This window comes from Onychostruthus taczanowskii, unplaced genomic scaffold (genome assembly GCF_017590055.1).
Source record: "Onychostruthus taczanowskii isolate IOZ18803 unplaced genomic scaffold, ASM1759005v1 scaffold61, whole genome shotgun sequence".
NCBI classification, from domain to species: domain Eukaryota; kingdom Metazoa; phylum Chordata; class Aves; order Passeriformes; family Passeridae; genus Onychostruthus; species Onychostruthus taczanowskii.
This window is the reverse complement of record NW_024503790.1, coordinates 5,476,898-5,500,598: the sequence shown is the minus strand read 5'-3', so window position 1 is coordinate 5,500,598 and position 23,701 is coordinate 5,476,898. Positions and strand designations below refer to the sequence as shown.

At 48.0% G+C, this 23,701-nt stretch overlaps 1 protein-coding gene across 1 annotated transcript in view; it reads right to left on the bottom strand.

Moving 5' to 3' along the window:
- Positions 1–640: 640 nt before the first annotated feature.
- The window catches only part of ACAP3 (ArfGAP with coiled-coil, ankyrin repeat and PH domains 3), a 67,120-nt gene continuing 44,059 nt past the window's right edge, over positions 641–23,701 (bottom strand). Inside the window, exons 8-24 of the mRNA XM_041419846.1 lie at positions 21,280–21,375; positions 20,206–20,280; positions 19,712–19,723; positions 17,936–18,048; positions 17,011–17,062; positions 15,923–16,023; positions 13,683–13,794; positions 12,327–12,535; positions 11,394–11,463; positions 11,190–11,284; positions 9,134–9,348; positions 7,830–7,934; positions 6,486–6,578; positions 6,159–6,226; positions 5,276–5,385; positions 3,487–3,597; positions 641–1,000 (exon numbers count right to left, since the gene is read on the bottom strand). Coding sequence (XP_041275780.1) covers positions 853–1,000; positions 3,487–3,597; positions 5,276–5,385; positions 6,159–6,226; positions 6,486–6,578; positions 7,830–7,934; positions 9,134–9,348; positions 11,190–11,284; positions 11,394–11,463; positions 12,327–12,535; positions 13,683–13,794; positions 15,923–16,023; positions 17,011–17,062; positions 17,936–18,048; positions 19,712–19,723; positions 20,206–20,280; positions 21,280–21,375 — 1,785 coding nt within the window. The 3' untranslated portion in view covers positions 641–852. The remainder of the gene's footprint in view (positions 1,001–3,486; positions 3,598–5,275; positions 5,386–6,158; positions 6,227–6,485; positions 6,579–7,829; positions 7,935–9,133; positions 9,349–11,189; positions 11,285–11,393; positions 11,464–12,326; positions 12,536–13,682; positions 13,795–15,922; positions 16,024–17,010; positions 17,063–17,935; positions 18,049–19,711; positions 19,724–20,205; positions 20,281–21,279; positions 21,376–23,701) is intronic.

Sequence of the window (23,701 nt, the reverse complement as noted above, 5' to 3'; positions counted from 1 at the left end):
CCATCGCCAGCGACAGGGATCAGCGCTGCTGCTTCCAGGAATTCCAGTGGGACTGGAACCCTTCTGGGAATTCCAGCGGGATGGGAACTCTTCTGGGAATTCCAGTGGGGTGGAAGCAGGGCAGCTATGGCTTTGAGCAGCCCAGCACCCAGGGCAGCAGTCCAGGAGAGCGGGGCTGCTTCAGTCCTGAGAGCAGCGAAGGTGAGGAGCCAGAGATGCCAGTCCTGATCCTGATCCCAATCCTGATTCTGGTCCTGCTGGGCCTCTGGAGCATCCCTGCCCCAAACCAGCCTGGAGGGCACCTCGGGGTCCTCCCAGGGCAGAGCAGGCTCCACGCCACGATCCCTGCCAGAATTCCAAGCCAGCTCTTCTGGGACAGCTTTGTCTGCTCCTGGGGTTGGTGGCTCTCTCCTGGTCACAGAAGGTTTTTCCTTTTCTTCTCTTTTTGAATTTTTTTTCCTTTTTTTTTTTTTTTTTTTGGTTGTTTTTTTTTTTAACCTCTAAGCTCATCTCCCACACACTCCATCCATCCATCCATCCCACGTGCCACAATCCGTGGTCATACCCTGGGAGGCTCCTACTCAAAAAAAAAAAAAAAAAACCAAAAAAAAAAAAAAAAACCCAAAAAAACCAAAAAAACCCAAAAAAAAAAAAAAAAAATCAACCATCCAGTAGTCAAGCATGAGAACTCAAACCCCACAAAAGGAAAAACCCCCTGAGGGCAGCTCAACCCTAGGGGATGCAGGCATCACAACCAGACCAACCAGCAGGGAAAACACCAAATATCCGAGGGGGGGGCTCTGCAGGGACCCCGCCCGGCCCCGGGCCGGCCGAGGGGACGCGGGGCTGTCCCTAACACTCGTCGATGGTGAGGCTGATGAACTCCTGGATGCATTTCCTGTACTGCAGCTCCGTGGGGCTGTTGCTGGGGTACTGGCCGGGCTGGCCCAAGGGCCCCTCTGCCTCCCGCATCTCCTCGTTCATCCGCGCCAGGCGCAGCCTGCGGAGCAGGGCAGGGGGGCATCGGTTATTCCTGCCCCTCCTCCTGGTGCTGCTTCCCGCTGTTTCCCTGCTCCCAGGCAGCGCTGCCCGGTGTTCCCGGTGTTTCCCAGGCAGTGTTTCCCAGTCCCCAGGCAGTGTTTCTGGGTGTTTTCCAGTATATCCCAGTGTTTCCCAGTCCCCAGGCAGTGTTCCTGGGTGTTTCCCAGTACTTCCCAGTGTTTCCCACTTCCTAGGCAGTGTTTCCCAGTGTTTCTGGGTGTTTCCCAGGATTTCCCAGTGTTTCCCTGTTCTCAGGCAGCGTTTCCCAGTGTTCCTGGTGTTGCCAGTGTTTCCCAGCCCCCAGGCAGCGTTTCCCAGTGTTCCTGGTGTTCCCAGTGTTTCCCAGCCCCCAGGCAGTGTCTTCGAGTATTTCCCAGTGTTTCCCAGTCCCCAGACAGTGTTTCCCAGTGTTTCTGGGTGTTTCCCAGGACTTCCCAGTGTTTCCCTGTTCTCAGGCAGCGTTTCCCGGTGTTCCCGGTGTTTCCCAGGCAGTGTTTCCCAGTCCCCAGGCAGTGTTTCCCAGTGTTCCTGGGTGTTTCCCAGTACTTCCCAGTGTTTCCCAGTTCCTAGGCAGTGTTTCCCAGTGTTCCTGGGTGTTTCCCAGTACTTCCCAATGTTTCCCAGTCCCCAGGCAGTGTTTCCCAGTGTTCCTGGGTGTTTCCCAGTACTTCCCAGTGTTTCCCAGTTCCTAGGCAGTGTTTCCCAGTGTTCCTGGGTGTTTCCCAGTACTTCCCAATGTTTCCCAGTCCCCAGGCAGTGTTTCCCAGTGTTCCTGGGTGTTTCCCAGTACTTCCCAATGTTTCCCAGTTCCCAGTCCCCAGGCAGTGTTCCTGGGTGTTTCCCAGTACTTCCCAGTGTTTCCCACTTCCTAGGCAGTGTTTCCCAGTGTTTCTGGGTGTTTCCCAGGATTTCCCAGTGTTTCCCTGTTCTCAGGCAGCGTTTCCCAGTGTTCCTGGTGTTGCCAGTGTTTCCCAGCCCCCAGGCAGTGTCTTCGAGTATTTCCCAGTGTTTCCCAGTCCCCAGACAGTGTTTCCCAGTGTTTCTGGGTGTTTCCCAGGACTTCCCAGTGTTTCCCTGTTCTCAGGCAGCGTTTCCCGGTGTTCCCGGTGTTTCCCAGGCAGTGTTTCCCAGTCCCCAGGCAGTGTTTCCCAGTGTTCCTGGGTGTTTCCCAGTACTTCCCAGTGTTTCCCAGTTCCTAGGCAGTGTTTCCCAGTGTTCCTGGGTGTTTCCCAGTACTTCCCAGTGCTTCCCAGTCCCCAGGCAGTGTTTCCCAGTGTTCCTGGGTGTTTCCCAGTACTTCCCAGTGTTTCCCAGTCCCCAGGCAGTGTTTCCCAGTGTTCCTGAGTGTTTCCCAGTACTTCCCAATGTTTCCCAGTCCCCAGGCAGTGTTTCCCAGTGTTCCTGGGTGTTTCCCAGTACTTCCCAGTGTTTCCTCTTCCCAGGCAGCATTTCCTAGTGTTCCCAGTATTTCCCAATGTTGCCTAGTCCCCAGGCAGTGTTTCCCGAAATTTCCCAGTGTTTCCCTGTTCCCACGCAGCATTTCCTTGTGTTCCCAGTATATCCCAGTGTTTCCCAGTTCCTAGGCAGTGTTTCCCACTGTTTCCCACTCTCTCCCAGTACTTCCCAGTGTTTCCCTGTTCCCAGGCAGCATTTCCTGGCATTCCCAGTACTTCCCAATGTTTCCCAGTCCCCAGGCAGTGTTTCCCAGTATTCCCCAGTGATTCCTGGTCCCCAGGCAGTATTTCCCAGTGCTTCCCAGTATTCCCCAGGCAGCGGTTCCTAATGTTTCCCAGTACTCCCCAGTGTTTCCCAGTCCCCAGGCAATATTCCCCAACGTTTCCCAGTGTTTCCCAGTCCCCAGGCAGTATTCCCCAATGTTTCCCAGTCCCCAGTCAGTATTCCCCAACGTTTCCCAGTGTTTCCCAGGTCCCAGGCAGTATTCCCCAGTGTTTCCCAGTCCCCAGGCAGTATTCCCCAGTGTTTCCCAGTCCCCAGGCAGTATTCCCCAGTGTTTCCCAGTCCCCAGGCAGTATTCCCCAGTGTTTCCCAGTCCCCAGGCAGTATTCCCCAGTGTTTCCCAGTCCCCAGGCAGTATTCCCCAGTGTTTCCCAGTCCCCAGGCAGTATTCCCCAGTGTTTCCCAGTCCCCAGGCAGTATTCCCCAGTGTTTCCCAGTCCCCAGGCAGTATTCCCCAGTGTTTCCCAGTCCCCAGGCAGTATTCCCCAATGTTTCCCAAAGCCTCCCAGCGTTTCCCAGTGTTCCCTGATCTCCAGGCAGTGTCCCCCAGTGTTCCCAGATCTCCAGGCAGTGTCTCCCAGCGTTTCCCAGTGTTCCCTGATCTCCAGGCAGTATTCCCCAATGTTTCCCAAAGCCTCCCAGCGCTTCCCAGTGTTCCCAGATCCCCAGGCAGCGTCTCCCAGTGCTCCCAGCCGCGGTGGCACTCACAGGGTGACGATGTCGGCGTTGGCCGCGCTCACCGCGATGCTCAGCGGGTCCTGCCCGTCCCCGTCGGGCGAGTGCTGGGTGGCACCGCGCTTCAGGAACAGGCACACCTGCCTGGGGAGGAATCACACCATTCCTCAATTCCCAAATTCCCAAATTCCAGCCCTGTGCTTCAGGAACAGGCACACCTGCCTGGGAGATTGGACAATTCCCAAAGGGAATTCACACATCGATTCAGCCAGACTGGACAGTTCCCAAAGAATTTCCAGTCAATTCAGCCAGACCGGACAATTCCAAAAAGGGAATTCACACCTCAATTCATCCAGGCTGGACGATTCCCAAAGGAAATTCCCACACCAATTCACCCAGGCCCAATTCCCAAAAGGAATTCCCACATCCATTCACTCAAACCCAATTCCCAAAAGGAATTCCCACACCATTTCACCCAGAGCAGACAATTCCCAAAGGAAATTCCCACACCAGACTGGACAATTCTCAAAGGGAATTTCCACACCAGACGCAATTCCCAAAGGGAATTCCCACCCCAATTCACCCAGACCCAACTCCCAAAGGGAATTTCCACACCAGAAACAATCCCCAAAGGGAATTCCCACACCAATTCCCCCAGACCCAACTCCCAAAGGGAATTCCCACCCCATTTCACCCAAACCCAACTCCCAAAGGGAATTCCCACCCCAGACTCATTCCCAAAGGGAATTCCCACACCAATTCACCCAGACCCAACTCCCAAAGGAAATTCCCACCCCATTTCCTCCAGACCCATTCCCAAAGGGAATTCCCACCCCAATTCACCCAGACCCAACTCCCAAAGGGAATTCCCACAACAGACCCAATTCCCAAAGGAAATTCCCACCCTATTTCACCCAAACCCAACTCCCAAAGGTGAGGAATCACACCATTCCTCAATTCCCCAATTCCCTAATTCCAGCCCCTCGCTTCAGGAACAGGCACACCTGCCTGGGGAGGAATCACACCATTCCTCAATTCCCAAATTCCCCAATTCCCAAATTCCAGCCCCTCGCTTCAGGAACAGGCACACCTGCCTGGGGAGGAATCACACCATTCCTCAATTCCCAAATTCCCCAATTCCAGCCCTGAACTTCAGGAACAGGCACACCTGCCTGTGGAGGGAAGGAATCACACAATTCCTGAATTCCTAAATTCTAGAGGCAGGAATTCCAGCCCTGAACTTCAGGAACAGGCACAGCTTCCTGGGGACAGGGAGCCTCAGGAAAGGAATTCCAGAGGCACAGAATTCCAGCTCCAAGGAACAGAATTCCAGCTCACCATCCTTATTCCAGGGTGCTCCAACCTGCCCTTGGGCACTTCCAGGGATGGGGCAGCCTCAGATTCTCTGGGAATTCCATCCCAGCCACAAATCCTCAGGGAATTCCATCCCAGCCCCTCCCCAGCCACAAATCCTCAGGGAATTCCATCCCAGCCCCTCCCCAGCCACAAATCCTCAGGGAATTCCATCCCAGCCCCCCCCCAGCCACAAATCCTCAGGGAATTCCATCCCAGCCCCTCCCCAGCCACAAATCCTCAGGGAACCCCATCCCAGCCAGGAATTCCCTGGGAATTCCACCCCAGGCACCCAGGGAAAAGCAATCTCCCGCCTCACCCAGCCCCGTGCCAGCCCCGCGCTTTTGACAGCGCCCCAAAATCCGCGTTTTCCGGCTGGATTCCCCCAGATGCCGGCTTCCCGTGCCCTCCAGCTGGGAATGTCCAGCTGGGAATGGCATTCCAGGGAGCGGGAGGAGCTGGCACCCACCCGGTGTGCCCCAGGTAGGTGGCGTGGTGCAGCGGCGCCCGGCCCCGCGCGTCCCGCTGGTTGACGTCGGCCCCGTTCTGCAGCAGGAACTCGCAGGCCAGCAGGGAGCCCTGGGAAAGGGGGGGAAAAAAAATGGGAATTTCCACTCGGTTCAGACAGATTGGACAATTCCCAAAGGGAATTCACACATCGATTCAGCCAGACTGGACAGTTCCCAAAGCATTTCCAGTCAATTCAGCCAGACCGAAAGGGAATTCACACCTCAGTTCATCCAGGCTGGACAATTCCCAAAGGAAATTCCCACACCAATTCACCCAAACCCAACTCCCAAAGGGAATTTCCGCACCAGACTCAATCCCCAAAGAAAATTCCCACCCCATTTGACCCAAACCCAACTCCCAAAGAGAATTCCCACCCCATTTCACCCAAACCCAATTCCCAAAGGGAATTTCCACACCAGACCCATTCCCAAAGGGAATTCCCACTCCATTTCACCCAGACCCAACTCCCAAAGGGAATTTCCACCCCAACTCACCCAGACCCAACTCCCAAAGGAAATTCCCACCCCAGACCCATTCCCAAAGGGAATTCCCACCCCATTTCCTCCAGACCCATCTCCCAAAGGGAATTCCCACCCCAGACCCATCTCCCAAAGGGAATTCCCACCCCAGACCCATCTCCCAAAGGGAATTCCCACCCCAGACCCATTCCCAAAGGGAATTCCCACCCCATTTCCTCCAGACCCATCTCCCAAAGGGAATTCCCACCCCAGACCCATCTCCCAAGGGAATTCCCACCCCATGTCACCCAGACCCATTCCCAAAGGGAATTCCCACCCCATGTCACCCAGACCCCGGCCCCCCGCCCGGCTCCAGCCCCTCACCCCGCTGACTGCCTGCATCAGGGCCGTTTTGCCCTCGTCCTCCTCGTTGGCCCAGTTGACGTCAAAAAAAAAAAAAAAAAAAAAAGGAAAAAAGGGGGGGAAAAAAGGGGGGGAGGGGGGAAAAAGAGGGGGGAAATGGGGAGAAAAAGGCGAGAAGGAAAGGGGGGAAAGGAGAGAGGGGAAAGGAGAGAGGGGAAAGGATCAGCCCAAAGCATCTCACTGTGTGCTACACACCTTCCTCTGTGCCACCCACCTGCCCCGGCGTGCCACCCCCTGCCCAGTGCCACCCCCTGCCCGGTGCCACCCACCTCCCCCAGTGCCACCCACCTTCCTCGGTGACGCTGTCCACCACGGAGCCGAACACGAGCACGTCGCCGCTGCCGTCGGTGCTCCCGCCCAGGCCGCTGTCACTGCTCAGACCTGCGGGGCCAACAGGACACAAACCACGGCCACCTGAACACCTGCCCCACAGCCCGGCCTGCCTGGGCTGCTGCTCCGCCAGGGACAAGAGTCACGGAACCCACGGAACCCACGGAACTCACAGAACCCACAGGATGCTGCCTAAGAACCAAAAAGTGTAATAAAATTCTGGCCAGAGTCATCCCAGAGCAGGCAGAGCCTTCCTAAGAACCCAAAATATCAGGAAATTCTGACCAATATCATCTCAGAGCAGGCAGAACCTTCCTAAGAATGCAAAATATCAGGAAATTCTGACCAAAGTCATCCCAGAGCAGGCAGAACCTTCCTAAGAATGCAAAATATCAGGAATTTCTGACCAACGTCATCCCAGAGCAGCCAGAACTTTCCTAAGAACCCAAAATGTAACAAATTTCTGACCAGAGTCATCCCAGAGCAGCCAGAACCTTCCTAAGAACACAAAATATCACAAATTCTAACCAACATCATCCCAGAGCAGCTAGAACCTTCCTAAGAACCCAAAATCTCACAAATTTCTGACCAAACTAATCCCAGAGCAGGCAGAACCTTCCTAAGAATCAAAAACATCAGAAAATTCTAACCAGAGTCATCCCAGAGCAGGCAGAACTCTCCTAAGAACCCAAAATATCAGAAAATTCTAACCAACGTCTTCCCAGAGCAATCAAAACCTTCCTAAGAACCCAAAATCTCACAAATTTCTGACCAGAGTCATCTCAGAGCAGCTAGAACTCTCCTAAGAACCCAAAATATCAGAAAATTCTAACCAACGTCTTCCCAGAGCAATCAAAACCTTCCTAAGAACCCAAAATCTCACAAATTTCTGACCAGAGTCATCTCAGAGCAGCTAGAACTCTCCTAAGAACCCAAAATATCAGAAAATTCTAACCAACGTCTTCCCAGAGCAATCAAAACCTTCCTAAGAACCCAAAATCTCACAAATTTCTGACCAAACTAATCCCAGAGCAGGCAGAACCTTCCTAAGAACCCAAAATCTCACAAATTTCTGACCAGAGTCATCTCAGAGCAGCCAGAACTCTCCTAAGAACCCAAAATATCAGAAAATTCTAACCAACGTCATCCCAGAGCAATCAAAACCTTCCTAAGAACCCAAAATCTCACAGATTTTTAACCAAAGCCACCTCTGAGCAGCCAGAGCCCTTCGCAGGCACAGCCTCTCTTGAAGAGGTAAACCCAAAACCTGTGAAAAATAAAAATCTGCTCCTGAGCACTTACTGCGAGGGCCGGAGCCGGCGCCGGTGTCGAAGTAGGAGAAGAGGGAGTCCAGCTCGTCGGGGCAGAAGAGAGAATCCCGGCGGAATTTCCTCTCCAGGGTGGCTGCTGCTTCCCACAGGAAATTCAGAATTAATGGGCAGCAAAGGAGAGCAGTCCCCAGCTGGGGCTGCACACCCAGAGCCAAGGCTGGGGTCACACGGCCCAAAATGGAACAAAGTTCTGGCCAGAGTCACCCCAGAGCAGGCAGAACCCTCCACAGATCCCAAAATGGAACAAAGTTCTGGCCAGAGTTATCCCAGAGCAGGCAGAACCCTCCAAAGACCCCAAAATGGACCAAAGTTCTGGCCAGAGGCACCCCAGAGTAGGCAGAACGTTCCACAGATCCCAAAATGCAACAAAGTTCTGGCCAGTCACCCCAGAGCAGGCAGAACCCTCCACAGATCCCAAAATGCAACAAAGTTCTGGCCAGTCACCCCAGAGCAGGCAGAACCCTCCACAGATCCCAAAATGCAACAAAGTTCTGGCCAGAGTCACCCCAGAGTAGGCAGAACGCTCCACAGATCCCAAAATGGAACAAAGTTCTGGCCAGTCACCCCAGAGCAGGCACAACCCTCCACAGATCCCAAAATGGAACAAAGTTCTGGCCAGAGTCACCCCAGAGCAGGCAGAACCCTCCAAAGATCCCAAAATGGAACAAAGTTCTGGCCAGAGACACCCCAGAGTAGGCAGAACCCTCCACAGATCCCAAAATGGAACAAAGTTCTGGCCAGAGTCACCCCAGAGCAGGCAGAACCCTCCAAAGATCCCAAAATGGAACAAAGTTCTGGCCAGAGTCATCCCAGAGCAGCCAGAACCTTTCCTGAGCAATCAAAAGATCAGAAATTTCTGACCAAAGTCAACCTAGAGCAGGCAGAACCTTCTTAAGAACCCAAAATATCAGAAATTTCTGACCCAAGTCAGAAATTAGGGAAGTTAGTTTATATATAATTGAATTCTATAATTATAATATAATATAATATATTTAATTAATTCTTTATTAACAATTATAGTAATATACATAATTTAATACATATTAATAAATTAATATATAATATAATACATAGTTTATATATATTATATATTGTTTATAAATACCATATATATATAAGTGATGTCTAGGTCAGCCCTCACAAGACATCACAAACACCAATTTATTTTTTCACTAATTAGTGATGTCTAGGCACCACCTCCACTAGTTGCTGACTCCATCCCCCCATCCCCACCATGGCCGCTCGGTGTGCGGCCCAGCCCCGGCCGGCACCCACCTGAGGCCAGCATGGCGGGGCAGGCGCCGCCGGGCTCCTGGCGGTATTTCCTGCGCGCCGTGGGCGCCCTGCAGCCGCTGCTGTGCCTCTGGCACTTCTTGACGCACCAGCGGCGCGGCTTGCGCTCGCCCTCGGCCAGCGCCTCCCCGCCCGGCAGCTTCTTCAGGAACTTCTTCTCCACGTACTTCTCCTTGATCCAGGCCTCCTTGTCCTGCCTGAGGGAGGGCAGCACGCAAAGGCAAATTTAGGGGATTTGGACAAAGGGCTGTTTTGTCCACCTGAAGTCTAAAATTCCCGTTTCTCAAACTTAAAAATGAGGAATTTGCAACCCAGCAGCTTCTTCAGGAACTTCTCCACGTACTTCTCCTTGATCCAAGCCTCCTTGTGCTGCCTGAGGGGGGCCAGCACACAAATGCAAATTTAGGGGATTTGGGCCAAGGGGTTTTGTCCACCTGAAGCCTAAAATTCCTGTTTCTCAAACTCAAAAATGAGTTTTGCAGATTTCTGAGGGAACTGGGTTTGCCCAAAGCCGCCATGAGGAGATTGAGCTGTTCCTCTGGGGTGTTTTGTCCACCTGAGGCCTAAAATTCCCATTTCTCAAACTTAAAAATGAGTTTGGCATTTGCATCCCAGCACCTTCTTGAGGAATTTCTTCTCCACCAACTTCTTGATCCAGGCCTCCTTGTCCTGCCTGAGGGAGGGCAGCACGCAAAGGCAAATTTAGGGGATTTGGACAAAGGGCTGTTTTGTCCACCTGAAGTCTAAAATTCCCGTTTCTCAAACTTAAAAATGAGGAATTTGCAACCCAGCAGCTTCTTCAGGAACTTCTCCACGTACTTCTCCTTGATCCAAGCCTCCTTGTGCTGCCTGAGGGGGGCCAGCACACAAATGCAAATTTAGGGGATTTGGGCCAAGGGGTTTTGTCCACCTGAAGCCTAAAATTGCAATTTCTCAAACTCAAAAATGAGTTTTGCAGATTTCCGAGGGAACTGGGTTTACCCAAAGCCACCATGAGACTGAACTGTTCCTCTGGGGTGTTTTGTCCACCTGAGGCCTAAAATTCTTGTTTCTCAAACTTAAAATGAGGGATTTTGAGGTCTGTGGACCTGATTGTCAAGAAGGAACTGGGTTTGCCCAAAGCAGCCATGAGGAGATGGAGCTGCTCCTCTGGGGTGTTTTGTCCACCTGAAGTCTACAATTCCCATTTCTCAAACTTAAAAATGAGGCATTATGAGGTCTCTGGACCTGCCTTTCCAGAGGGAACTGGGTTTAGCCCAAAGCAGCCATGAGGAGATGGAGCTGCTCCTCTGGGGTGTTTTGTCCACCTAAAGCCTAAAATTCCTGTTTCTCAGACTTTAAAATGAGGCATTTGCAGATCTCTGAGGGAACTGGGTTTCCCCAAAGCCACCATGAGAAAATGGAGCTGCTGCTCTGTGGTGTTTTGTCCACCTGAAGCCTAGAATTCCTGTTTCTCAGACTCTAAAATGAGACATTTCGAGGTCGCTGGACTTGCCTGTCCAGAGGGAACTGGGCTAGCCCAAAGGAGCCATGAGGGCCTGAGCTGCTGCTCTGAGGTATTTCATCCCCCTGAGCTCTAAAATTGCTATTTCTCAACCTTTAAAATGAGGCATTTTGAGGTCTCTGGACGTATCTTTCAAGAAGGAACTGGTTTTGCCCAAAACCACCATGAGGGGATGGAGCTGCTGCTCTGGGTTTTTTTTGTCCACCTGAAATTCCTATTTGTCCAGCTAAAAAATTCTCCTGTTTCAAAGCACAACCAAAAGGTGCAGGGCGGATTGAGAGTGGAATGAGGCCCAGGTGCTTCAGGTATTTGGGAGGTCCCAAATTTAGGGTAAATCCTGCAATTCCTGGTAAATCCTGCAATTCCTGGTAAATCCTGCAATTCCCAGCCCCGCTGACCCCCACGAGAGACCAGCTCAGGTGAGTGGGATGGCATGGGGGGACCTGAGGAATTTGGAGCCCTCTGAACCGGTTCTCCATGGGTTTGGGGTTGCCGTGGGGATCCCTGAAGCTTTTCCACGGATTTTGGGCTCACCTGGAGCTCCCTGCTGTTGGTTTCTTCAGCCCCAGCTCCTCACACTGCGCCTCGTAAATCTGGTTCATGGTGCTGTTGCCCAGCTCACACATCAGCTGGAAGTGAATTCAGGGAGGGAATTAAAAGGCTCAGGGGAGGAATTCCCCCTTTTCCAGGGAATCCCTGGATTCCCAGAATTTCTCCCTGGGAGAATCCAGCACTCACTTTCAGCAGCTCTGGCTCCCAGGAGTCCAGCGTGAGGGATCGGACCTTGGAGCAGTGAACACCCAGGCTCCTGTTCAGCCAAGAGGGAGAAAATCCAGAAATTATTACAATTCCACAAACCCACAATTTCCCTAACGAGGTTAGGCCAGCTCTGAATTATCTCTCTGCAATTCCAACTCCACCACTTTTCCTGGAATCCTGAACTCCATCCCTCGCCATTTTTTTCCTGGGAATCTTTTAACCCATCCCTGGTTGTTTCCCCCAGAACCCTGCCCTCCATCTCTGGCCATTTTTACTGTAATTTTTCACTGGGATCCTGCACTCCATCCCTGGCCATTTTTCCCAGGAATCTTTTGGTCCATCCCTTGCCATTTTCCCTGGGATCCTGCCCTGCATCCCTGCCCATTTCCCAGGATTTTTCCCTGAATTCCTTGACCATTTTCCCTGTAATTTTTCCCTGGGATCCTGCACTCCATCCCTGCCCATTTTTCCTGGGAATATTTTAGTCCATCCCTTGCCATTTTCCCTGGGATCCTACCCTGCATCCCTGGCCATTTTCCCTGAGATTTTTCCCTGAATTCCTGCCTTCCCCTCCCTGGCCATTTTCCCCTGGAATCCTGCCCTCCATGCCTGCCCATTTTCCCTGGGATTTTTCCCTGGAATCCTGCCCTCCCTCCCTGCCCATTTCCCTGTGATTTTCCCCTGGGATCCTGCCCTCCATCCCTGCCCATTTCCCTGTGATTTTCCCCTGGGATCCTGCCCTCCATCCCTGCCCATTTCCCTGTGATTTTCCCCTGGGATCCTGCCCTCCATCCCTGCCCATTTCCCTGTGATTTTCTCCCAGAATCTTGCCATCCGAATTCCCCCAGGGATCCCACCCCCCATCCCTCCCCATTCCCCCCGAATTCCCTGGGCTCCCTGAGCCCAGCACACCTGTGGATGCCGGAGCACTCGATGCACAGCAGGATGCCCAGGTTGATGCTGGCCCAGCGGGGGTCCGGCTGCCCGCAGTCGCAGCACTGCTCGTTCCCAGGGACGCTCTGCACCCTCTGCAGGATCGTCTCCCCCTTCCCGCTGCGCTCCCGCGAGTCCGTGGCCGAGTCGATGCTGCTGGTGGAGGGGGAGGCTGTCCTGTCCAGCCTCTGCAGGGAAAAGCAATAAATCAGGAGATGAACGCCTCCAGCACACCTGGAGGAGGGCAAACTCGGCTTGGTTTGATGCCTTGGAGTGGCTCTAAAGCAGGGGGATGACACCTCAGTGTTGGATCAAGTTCTTTTTTGATTTAGAGATGGGGCGACTGAGGTGTTTTAAAAATTTTTTATTTTTAGTCTTATGTGAAGGGTGAGACAATACAGATGTTGTGATTTATGTTATTGCAATTAGAAGCTGTTTTTCTAAATTACATTATAGTATAAGTGGGTTTTGGCTTATTAGTTTTTGTTACACTATGTTATAAATTTTATCTTAATGTGTTCATATACATGTACAAGACTGTGTGAGCTTTCTGCCAGGTTTTGAGAATTCTTTACAAATCCATTTCCCACATCTCCCCCTTTTTCTTGAACTGTAAAAAGAACAGTTTTAAGAATTCTTTACAACTCCATTTCCCACATCTCCCCCTCTTTCCTGAACTGTAAAAAGAACGGTTTTAAGAATTCTTTACAGCTCCATTCCAATATCTCCCTGTTTTTCTTGAACTGTAAAAAGAACGGTTTTAAGAATTCTTTACAGCTCCATTCCAATATCTCCCTGTTTTTCTTGAACTGTAAAAAGAACGGTTTTAAGAATTCTTTACAGCTCCATTCCAATATCTCCCTGTTTTTCTTGAACTGTAAAAAGAACGGTTTTAAGAATTCTTTACAGCTCCATTCCAATATCTCCCTGTTTTTCTTGAACTGTAAAAAGAACGGTTTTAAGAATTCTTTACAGCTCCATTCCAATATCTCCCTGTTTTTCTTGAACTGTAAAAAGAACAATTTTAAGAATTCTTCACAACTCCATTCCAATATCTCCCCCTTTTTCTTCAACTGCAAAAAGAACAATTTTAAGAATTCTTCACAACTCCATTCCAATAGCTCCCCCTTTTTCTTGAACTGTAAAAAGAACGGTTTTAAGAATTCTTCACAACTCCATTCCAATAGCTCCCCCTTTTTCTTGAACTGTAAAAAGAACAGTTTTTAGAATTCTTTACAACTCCATTTCCCACATCTCCCGCTCTTCCTGGAGCTGTCAGAAGTTTTTAGAAGCCTGCAGAAGGAGCAGGTTGAAGCACTGTGCCGCAGCCCTCACCTCGAGGTAGTAGCAGTCGGGGCTCTCGCGGTAGGCGGAGGCGATGCTGGCTTGCACAGCCTGGATCCAGGCCTGGCGCAGCTTCTCCGAGTCAGCCTGCAGCATGCAGCTCCTGCAGCGGCAGGGAACGGGTGGCAACGGGGTGGGGAGAGCCAGAAACACCACCAGCCTTTGGGGTGGGGCTGTTCCTCTTCATCCTCAGCACGGGCATGGCAGCGGGGCAAAAATTTACCCCACAAGGTTGGGGTTGTTCCCACCCCAAAGCTTCCAGGTAAAAATTTACCCCACAAGGTTGGGGTTGTTCCTACCCCAAAGCTTCCAGGTAAAAACTTCCCTCTCCAAAGCTTCCAGGCAAAAATTTACCCCATAACGTTGGGGTTGTTCCCACCCCAAAGCTTCCAGGTAAAAATTTACCCCACAAGGTTGGGGCTGTTCTCACTCCAAACTTTCCAGAAAAGAATTAACCCCACAAGGTTGGGGTGTTCCCTCTCTAAAGCTTCCAGGCAAAAATTTACCCCACAAGGTTGGGGTGTTCCCACTCCAATTCTTCCAAGCAAAAATTTACCCCACAAAGTTGGGGTGTTCCCTCTCTAAACCTTCCAGGCAAAAATTTACCCCATAACGTTGGGGTGTTCCCACTCCAAAGCTTCCAGGTAAAAATTCACCCTGCAAGGTTGGGGTGTTCCCACTCCAATTCTTCCAAGCAAAAATTTACCACAGAAGGTTGGGGGTGTTCCCATTCCAAAGCTTCTGGTTAAAACTTAACCCTACGAGCTTGGAGTGTTCAAACCTTTCAGGGAAAAATTTACCCCATAAGGTTGGGGTTGTTCCCTCTCCAAAGCTTCCAGGAAAAGAAGAACCCCATAACGTTGGGGTGTTCCCTCTCCAAAGCTTCCAGGTAAAAATTTACCCCACAAGGTTGGGGTGTTCCCACTCCAAACTTATCAGGTAAAAATTCACCCTGCAAGGTTGGGGTGTTCCCACTCCAAAGCTTCCAGGCAGAAATTTACCCCCACAAGGTTGGGGTGTTCCCATCCAAAGCTTCTGGTTAAAACTTAACACTACAAGCTTGGGGTGTTCTCACTTCAAACCTTTCAGGGAAAAATTTACCCCATAAGGTTGGGGATGTTCCCACTCCAAACTTTCCAGGAAAAGAAGAACCCCATAACGTTGGGGTGTTCCCTCTCCAAAGCTTCCAGGTAAAAATTTACCCCACAAGGTTGGGGTGTTCCCACCCCAAAGTTTCCAGGTAAAAATTTACCCCACAAGGTTGGGCTGCTCCCCTCCAAAACTTCCAAGTAAAACTTAACCCTACGAGCTTGGGGTATTCCCGCTCCAAAGCTTCCAGGTAAAAATTTACCCCATAAGGTTGGGGTGTTCCCTCTTCAAACCCTTCAGGCAAAAATTAACCCCACAAGGTCGGACAGCAAAAGATGTTCCCACTCCAAACTTTCCAGCCAAAATCAACCCCACAAGGTCGAGGTGTTCCCACCCCAAATCCTCCAGGTAAAAATTAACCCCACAAGGTTAATTGAGGCAGAGGTGCTCCCAGTCCAGCAAAAATTTACCACAGAAGGGTTGGGGTGTTCCCACTCCAAAGCTTCTGGTTAAAACTTAACCCTACAAGCTTGGGGTGTTCAAACCTTTCAGGGAAAAATTTACCCCATAAGGTTGGGGTTGTTCCCTCTCCAAAGCTTCCAGGAAAAGAAGAACCCCATAAGGTTGGGCTGTTCCCTCTCCAAAGTTTCCAGGCAAAAATTTACCCCACAAAGTTGGGGTGTTCCCTCTCTAAACCTTCCAGGCAAGAATTAACCCCACAAGGTTGGGCTGTTCCCTCTCCAAAGCTTCCAAGTAAAAATTTACCCCACAAGGTTGGGGTGTTCCCACCCCAAAGTTTCCAGGTAAAAATTTACCCCACAAGGTTGGGCTGCTCCCCTCCAAAACTTCCAAGTAAAACTTAACCCTATGAGCTTGGGGTATTCCCACTCCAAAGCTTCCAGGTAAAAATTTACCCCATAAGGTTGGGGTGTTCCCTCTTCAAACCCTTCAGGCAAAAATTAACCCCACAAGGTCGGACAGCAAAAGATGTTCCCACTCCAAACTTTCCAGCCAAAATCAACCCCACAAGGTCGAGGTGTTCCCACCCCAAATCCTCCAGGTAAAAATTAACCCCACAAGGTTAATTGAGGCAGAGGTGCTCCCAGTCCAGCCCAGGGAGCCGTGGGGAGCCCCAGACTCACTTGGTGGGGGAGACGACCTCGAAGCAGAACCTCCTCTCGATGTCCTCGCAGGGTTTGACCGTGCAGAGCCTCAGGTCCTCCACCACCACGGTCAGCACGTCCTGGGGGACACAGCAGGGCCTGGAGGGGCTTGGGGGGACCCCCGGGGCCGGGAAATTCCTGCCCAGACCCTCCAAACTCTTTCCCAAATCCTCCCAAGTCCCCCCTGCCCAAACTCTGCCAATTCCTTCCCAAAACTTCCAAAGTACCCCCTGCCTCAAGCCCTGCAAAATTCTTCCCAAACCCTCCAAACCTCCTTCTGCTCCAAATCCTCTGAAGTTCCTCCTACCCAAAACCTCCAAAATTCTTCCCAAACTCTCCAAACCTCCTTCTGCTCCAAATCCTCTGAAGTTCCTCCTACCCAAAACCTCCAAAATTCTTCCCAAATCCACCAAATTACTTCCCAAAATCTCCAAACTCCTTCCTACCCAACACCTCCAAAATTCTTCCCAGATCCTCCCAAGTCCCTCCTGCCTGAAATCCTCCAAACTGCTCCCCAAGCCCCCCCAAACTCCTCCCTAAACCCCTCAAACTCCACCCCAAAACTCCTCCCCAAACCCCAAAACTCCAGGGCCACAGGAAGGGATTTTGTGGGAATTTGTGTGGGGTCACACACACAAAGCATCAGGTTCTACTGGGGACTTAATTACTTAATAAGTAATTATTTAGTACATAAAAATTGAATAAATAAATGCTTAATAAATAAGTAGTTATTATTTAATAGAGAATTAATAAATAATAAATTGTTGTTTAATAGATAGTTAACAAATAATTACTTAATAAGTAATTATTTAATAAATACATACATATTTAAGAAATAAACATTTAATTAGTAATTATTTAATAAAGAATTACTTACTAAACAATTATTTAATAAATCTTTGCTGCCTTTTTCCAACCCTGGAGCAGCTCATGGCCTTGCTGTCCCTCTGATCCCTGCTCCTGCCACCCCACTCCTCCCCAGCCAAGCAGTTAGTTAATGAACTCATTAATTAATTAATTAACCACTTGGTTGATCTCCTGCTGTCACCTGGGGCAGCCTCACTGACCTTTAGCTTCTTCTGGTAGACCAGCTGGCTGTTCTGGATGGAAAACCACCTCCTGAGGGGGACAGACACACGGACAGACATCAGCATTTCCCCATGAAAAATTCCAATTTTCATCGGGCTTTGGAATAAATAAATTAAATAAATAAAATAAAATAAAATTTAAAAATAAATACAATGTTTTAATGGACTGTTCATGCACAGAAACTGCCTTTATCTGCATGGAAAAAAATTAAATTAATTTAAAAATTCATTAATCCCGTAAGATTGGGGTGTTCCCTTTCCAAAAAGGATTGGAATTAGAGTTTTTTGAAGGGGTTGGGTAAGAATTCCTTCTCTGGAAGCTTCCCCTGGTGCTGAGGAGGCAGGGGAAGGGAATTCCAGGGAAATTTGGTGCCATTCCTTGTCCCTCAGGCTTCCTGGTCCCAGTTGGATCCATGTGGAAATGGACATTCAGGAATGGGAGAAAAAAGCTGGGGAAAAAAAGAAAAAAAGGGAAAAAATGGGAAAAAAATAGGAAAAAAAATGGGAGTGAAGACAGGGATGGAGCTGCCCACCTGGACTGGGCTGGGGAAGGATTTTGGGACAAAACCTGGGATTTGAGGGCAGGGAAAACCTTGGAGCTGATGAGGCTGATGTTATTCAGAGGTCAGGAAAAGCAGGAAGAGGCTGATGTTCCCTCCAGGATAAGCAGGGAGGATCCTGGTCACGATTCCATTGTAAAAAACCACTAAAACTACAAAAAAACCCTCTCAAAGCAACCTGATTTTAATGATTTGAAATGATTTTAATGAGTCATTTTTAACTCCTCAGCTCCAATCCCCTGCAGTGATGCCGAGATCTCACTGGCAGGGAAGTGTGCCCCGAGATCAGGTGGAAATGGAATTATTCCAATGAATTGGAGTGATGATTTGGAGTTGTTTCTCACCTGTTCCAGGTTTTGAAGGCGTTGCTGGCTCTCTTGAAGAGGTAACCTTCCATCACCACCCCGTTGGGGGCATCCACGTTGAATTCCACCTTGGAGTCGTCGTAGGAGAAGTCCTGGGGGAAGGAAAGAGACTCAGAATGGCAGGATCCCTGGGATCAGGGGGGAGAGGGGGTAATAAAACAGGAGAAAGGGACAAATCTGCCAAAATCACAAAGTTTGGGACAGGATTTCTGACAGGATCCCTGGGATCAGGGTGGAGAGGGGTTAATAAAACAAGAGAAAGGGACAAATCTGCCAAAATCACAAAGTTTGGGACAGGATTTCTGACAGGATCCCTGGGATCAGGGTGGAGAGGGGTTAATAAAACAGGAGAAAGGGACAAATATGCCAAAATCCTGAAGTTTTGGGCAGGATTTCTGACAGGATCCCCAGAATCAGGGTGGAAATGCTTTAATAAAGCAAGAAAAAAGGACAAATCTGCAAAATCACAAAGTTTTGGGCTGGATTTCTGACAGGATTCTAAGATCAGGCTGGAAAGGGATTAATAAAACAAGGAAAGGAGAAAAATCTGCCAAAATCCCAACATTTTGGACAGGATCCCTGGGATCAGGGTGGAGAGGGATTAATAAAACAAGAAAAAGAGAGAAATTTGCCAAAATCCCAACGTTTCGGACAGGATTTCTGAGATCAGGGTGGAGAGGGATTAATAAAACAAGAGAAAGGAGAAAAATCTGCCATAATCCTGAAGTTTTAGGCAGGATTTCTGACAGGATCCCCAGAATCAGGGTGGAAATGCTTTAATAAAGCAAGAAAAAGGGACAAATGTGCCAAAAATCCCAAAGTTTAGGGCAGAATTCTGACAGGATCCCTGGGATCAGGGTGGAGAGGGGTTAATAAAACATCAAAAAAAGAAAAATCTGCCAAAATCCTAAAGTTTTGCACAGGATTTCTGACTCTGACAGGATTTCTGGGATCAGGTGTTTTAATAAACCAAGAAAAAGGGACAAATCTGCCAAAATCCCAACATTTTGGACAGGATTTCTGCGATCAGGGTGGAGATGGTTTAATAAAACAAGAAAAAGTGACAAATGTGCCAAAAATCCCAAATTTTTGGGCAGGATTCTGACAGGACCCCTGGGATCAGAGTGGAGAGGCATTAATAAAACAAGAAAAGGAGACAAATCTGACAAAAACCCAAAGTTTTGGACAGGGTTTCTGAGATCAGGGTGGAGAGGGATTAATAAAACAAGAAAAAGAGAGAAATCTGCCAAAATCCCAAATTTTTGGGCAGGATTTTTGACTCTGACAGGACCCCTGGGAGCAGGGTGGAGATCCAGGTGGGAACTCACCTGCAGGAGGGTCTGCAGGGCCAGGCAGCAACGCAGGCAGAAGAGGAGGGAAAGAAAAATAAATTAGTTTATTAATTTCATTATTAATAATAATAATTCATTATTTATTCCCAGCCTTCAGGTTGGGAATCGTTGCCAAGGGTGGAAAGTCTGAGATGCCTCAGATTCTCTTGTGAGAATAAAAAGAAATTTATTCTATTTAAATTCTGCTTTAAAAAAAATTTTATTTTGACTTAAATATTAAATGTAGGATTTAAATTTAAATTTTTAAAAAAGAAAAAGTCAGAGGGTTTCTGAGATCAGGGTGGAGAGGGATTAATAAAACAAGAAAAAGGGACAAATCTGCCAAAATCCCAAATTTTTGGGCAGGATTTTTGACTCTGACAGGACCCCTGGGAGCAGGGTGGAGATCCAGGTGGGAACTCACCTGCAGGAGGGTCTGCAGGGCCAGGCAGCAACGCAGGCAGAAGAGGAGGGAAAGAAAAATAAATTAGTTTATTAATTTCATTATTAATAATAATAATTCATTATTTATTCCCAACCTGAAGGTTGGGAATCGTTGCCAAGGGTGGTAAGTCTGAGATGCCTCAGATTCTCTTGTGAGAATAAAAAGAAATTTATTCTATTTAAATTCTGCTTTAAAAAAATTTTTATTTTGACTTAAATATTAAATGTAGGATTTAAATTTAAATTTTTAAAAAAGAAAAAGTCAGGAAAATCAGGAAAATCCTGAATTTGAGGCACCTGGAGCTACCCAACAGCCACGAGGGACTCAAGAACATCCAGAAAAATCAGGAAAATCAGGAAAATCCTGAATTTGAGGCACCTGGAGCCGCCCAACAGCCACGAGGGACATCCAGAAAAGTCAGGAAAATTTGGGATTTCCAGGAAAATCAGGAATTTGGGGCATTTGGGGCTCACCCTCTGCTGGATCAGGGCGTGCTTGTGCTCCATCTCCCTCTTCTCCACGGCTGAGTCGATCACCAGCTGGTCCAGCTGGGAAAAACCAACAGAGGGAAAATCAGGATGGAGCTGGAGAGGATGGGGGGGGACAGAGACATCCTGGACCAAAAAGAACCAAAAAAGGGTGGGGGGAAAGGAGGAAAAAATGGGGGGGGAAAAGAAGGAAAAATGGGAAAAAGGAGGAGGAAAGGGGGAAAAAGGAGGGGGGGAAGGAGGAAGGGAAAGGAGGGAAAGAGGAGAGGAAAATGAGGGAAAAAACGAGGGAAAAAGGAGGGAAAATAGAGGGAAAAGGAGGGAAAAAAAGAGGGGAAAAGGAGGGGAACAGAAGAGGGAAAAGGACAGAAAAAGGAGAGCAAAAGGAGGCAAGAAAAAGGCAAAAAGGTGAAAGGGAGGCAAAAAGAAGGAAAAATAAAGGAAAAAAGGAGGGGGAAAGGAGAGAAAAAGGAAGCAAGAAAATGGCAAAAAAGGGCCAAAATGAGGCAAAAAGGGGCAAAAAGGAGGCAAAAAGGGGTAAAAAGGAGGCAAGAAAGAGGCAAAAAGGAGGGGAAAAGGAGGCAAGAAAAAGGCAAAAAAGAGATGAAAAGGAGGGGAGGAAAGGGGGAAAAAGGAGGGGGAAAAAGAGGGGGAAAAGCAGGGAAAAAGGAGGCAAGATAAAGGCAAAAACAGGTGAAAAGGAGGGGGAAGGGGGAAAAAGGAGGAGAAAAAGAGGCAAAAAAGAGGCAAAAAGGGGGTAAAAAAGGGGAAAAAAGGAGGTAAAAAGGGGGTAAAAAAAAGGCAAAAAAAAGAGGCAAAAAGGAGGCAAAAAAGAGGCAAAAAAGGGGTAAAAAGGAGGTAAAAAAGGGGCAAAAAAGGAGGTAAAAAAGGGGCAAAAAAGAGGAAAAAAGGAGCAAAAAGCCAGGTCTGGGTGGGCACCCTCCCCTGCAGCACCCCCAGCACCAGCTCTGGCTGTTCCCTGCTGGCCTGGGGGGGCAGCTGGCAGGAAAAGGGGGAAAAAGCCCAAATCTTTTTGGGGGTTCAGGGCAGCCCCCTCACCTCGGTGGCCAATTTCTTCATGTAGGGGTCGAGCTCGTGCAGGAGGCTGTAGCCCTGCTGGAAGAAGGTGAACTGGGCGTGCATGAAGGACAACATCTGGGGAGAGAAACAACAGAATTCCACTTGGTTTTGGAGTTTTAGGGTTGTAAGTTTAGAGTTAAATGGGAGATTTTGTTGGAGACTTTTTTTTTGGATGATATCTGGGGAAAGAAACAACAGAATTCCCCTGGTTTTTGGAGTTTTAGGGTTGTAAATTTAGGATTAAACGGGAGATTTTGTTGGAGACTTTTTTTTTGGATGATATCTGGGGAAAGAAACAACAGAATTCCCCTGGTTTTTGGAGTTTTAGGGTTGTAAATTTAGGATTAAACGGGAGATTTTGTTGGAGACTTTTTTTTTGGATGATATCTGGGGAAAGAAACAACAGAATTCCCCTGGTTTTTGGAGTTTTAGGGTTGTAAATTTAGGATTAAACGAATTCCACTGGTTTTTGGAGTTTTAGGGTTGTAAGTTTAGGATTAAGTGGGACATTTTGTTGGAGACTTTTTTTTTTGGATGATATCTGGGGAGAGAAACAACAGCTGGAGTTGGAAATGCTGGGAGTTTTTGGAATTTTGGGTTTGTAAGTTAAAGTTTAGAATGAAACGGGAGATTTGGTTTGAGATTTTTTTTTTGGATGATATTTGGGGAGAGAAACAACAGAATTCCACTTGGTTTTTGGAGTTTTAGGGTTGTAAGTTTAGGATTAAATGGGAGATTTTGTTGTTGACTTTTTTTTTGGATGATATCTGGGGAGAGAAACAACAGCTGGGGTTGGAAATGCAGGGAGTTTTTGGAATTTTGGGTTTGTAAGTTAAAGTTTAGAATGAAATGGAAGATTTGGTTTGAGATTTTTTTTTTTGCAGCGACATCTGGGGAGTGAAACGACAGCTGGAGCTGGGATTGGAAATTTTAGAATTTTGGGGTTGTAGGATTAGGTTTAGAATGAAATGGAAGATTCAGTTTGAGACTTTTTTTGGATAACAGCTGGGGACAGAAACAACAGCTGGGGTTGCGATTTGGAATTTTTTGGGTTATAAGTTAAAGTTTGGAATTAAATGGAAAAATTGGTTTGAGTTTTTTTTGGATGACATCTGGGGAAACAACAGCTGGAGCTGGGATTGGAATTTGAAAGGACAAGGTGTGAGCCTTTAGAATGAAATGGAAGATTTTGAGACATTTTTTGGGACAGCATCTGGGGAGAGAAACAACAGCTGTGTTGAGATCTGGAATTTTTAGAATTTTGGGTTTGTAAGTTTAGAATTAAAATGGAAGATTTGATTTGAAACCATTTTGTGGACAACATCTGGGGAGAGAAACAACAGCTGGGGTTGGAAATGCTGGGAGTTTTTGGAATTTTGGGGTTGTACATTTAGAACTAAATGCAAGATTTGAGGGTTTTTTTGGACAACAGCTAGGGAGAGAAACAACAGCTGTGTTGGGATTTGGAATTTTAAGAATTTTGGGGTTGTAAGTTTAGAATTAAATGGAAGATTTGATTTGAGACTTTTTTTCTTGACAACATCTGGGGAGAGAAACAACAGCTGCAGTTGGGATTGGGAATCTTAGAATTTTGGGGTTGTGAGTCAAAGTTTTGAATGAAGTTAAAGACATCAGGGTTGGGATTTGAAAGTTTTAGAATTTTGGGTTTGTAAGATTAAGTTTAGAATTAGATGGAAGATTTTTTTTGGAGATTTTTTGATGACATCTGGGGAGAGAAACAACAGCTGGATCAGAGCCAGGGTGAAAAACCCTCACTTTTTTTTCACCAGCAATAAAAAAAAAGGCTTTAACTCTTTATTTTTTATTTTCCCAAAGCGATTTATCCCTCTTCTCCTTCCTTGCACTTTGCTGTGGGTACAAAGAAGGGAAAGCAGCACCCTGAAAATCCCAAAAAATTGGATTTTCCCCCCGAGGAGCAGCCAGGGCTCCTCTCCTGCAGCTCTTACCGCATCCAGGATCTCAAATTTCTTCTTGGCCTGCAGCACGTTGATCTGGGGGGAAAAAAATCAAAATATTCCTCTCAGCACCAGCAGCAAAGCCAGCCTGGGAATCTCCAAATCCACTGGGAAATGAATCCCAAAGGATTCCTGAATAATTCCAGTGCAAAGTGTCTCTAAGGTGGGGTTTGCTGAGCTCCAGGTGGGGTAAAAAGGTGCCAGAAATGCACATTTCTCACCTGGACTGGTTAAAATCACTGCTGATTTAATAAAATGATAAAATAAAACCTTTTATTCCTTTCTCTTACTGAGATCAAATCATTGATTGAAAGGATGTTATAATAATTAATATAATTTATTTTTATATATATAATTTCTATATAAAATACATATATATATATAAATAAATATAATCTATTTTAAATATTTATATAAAATTTTGA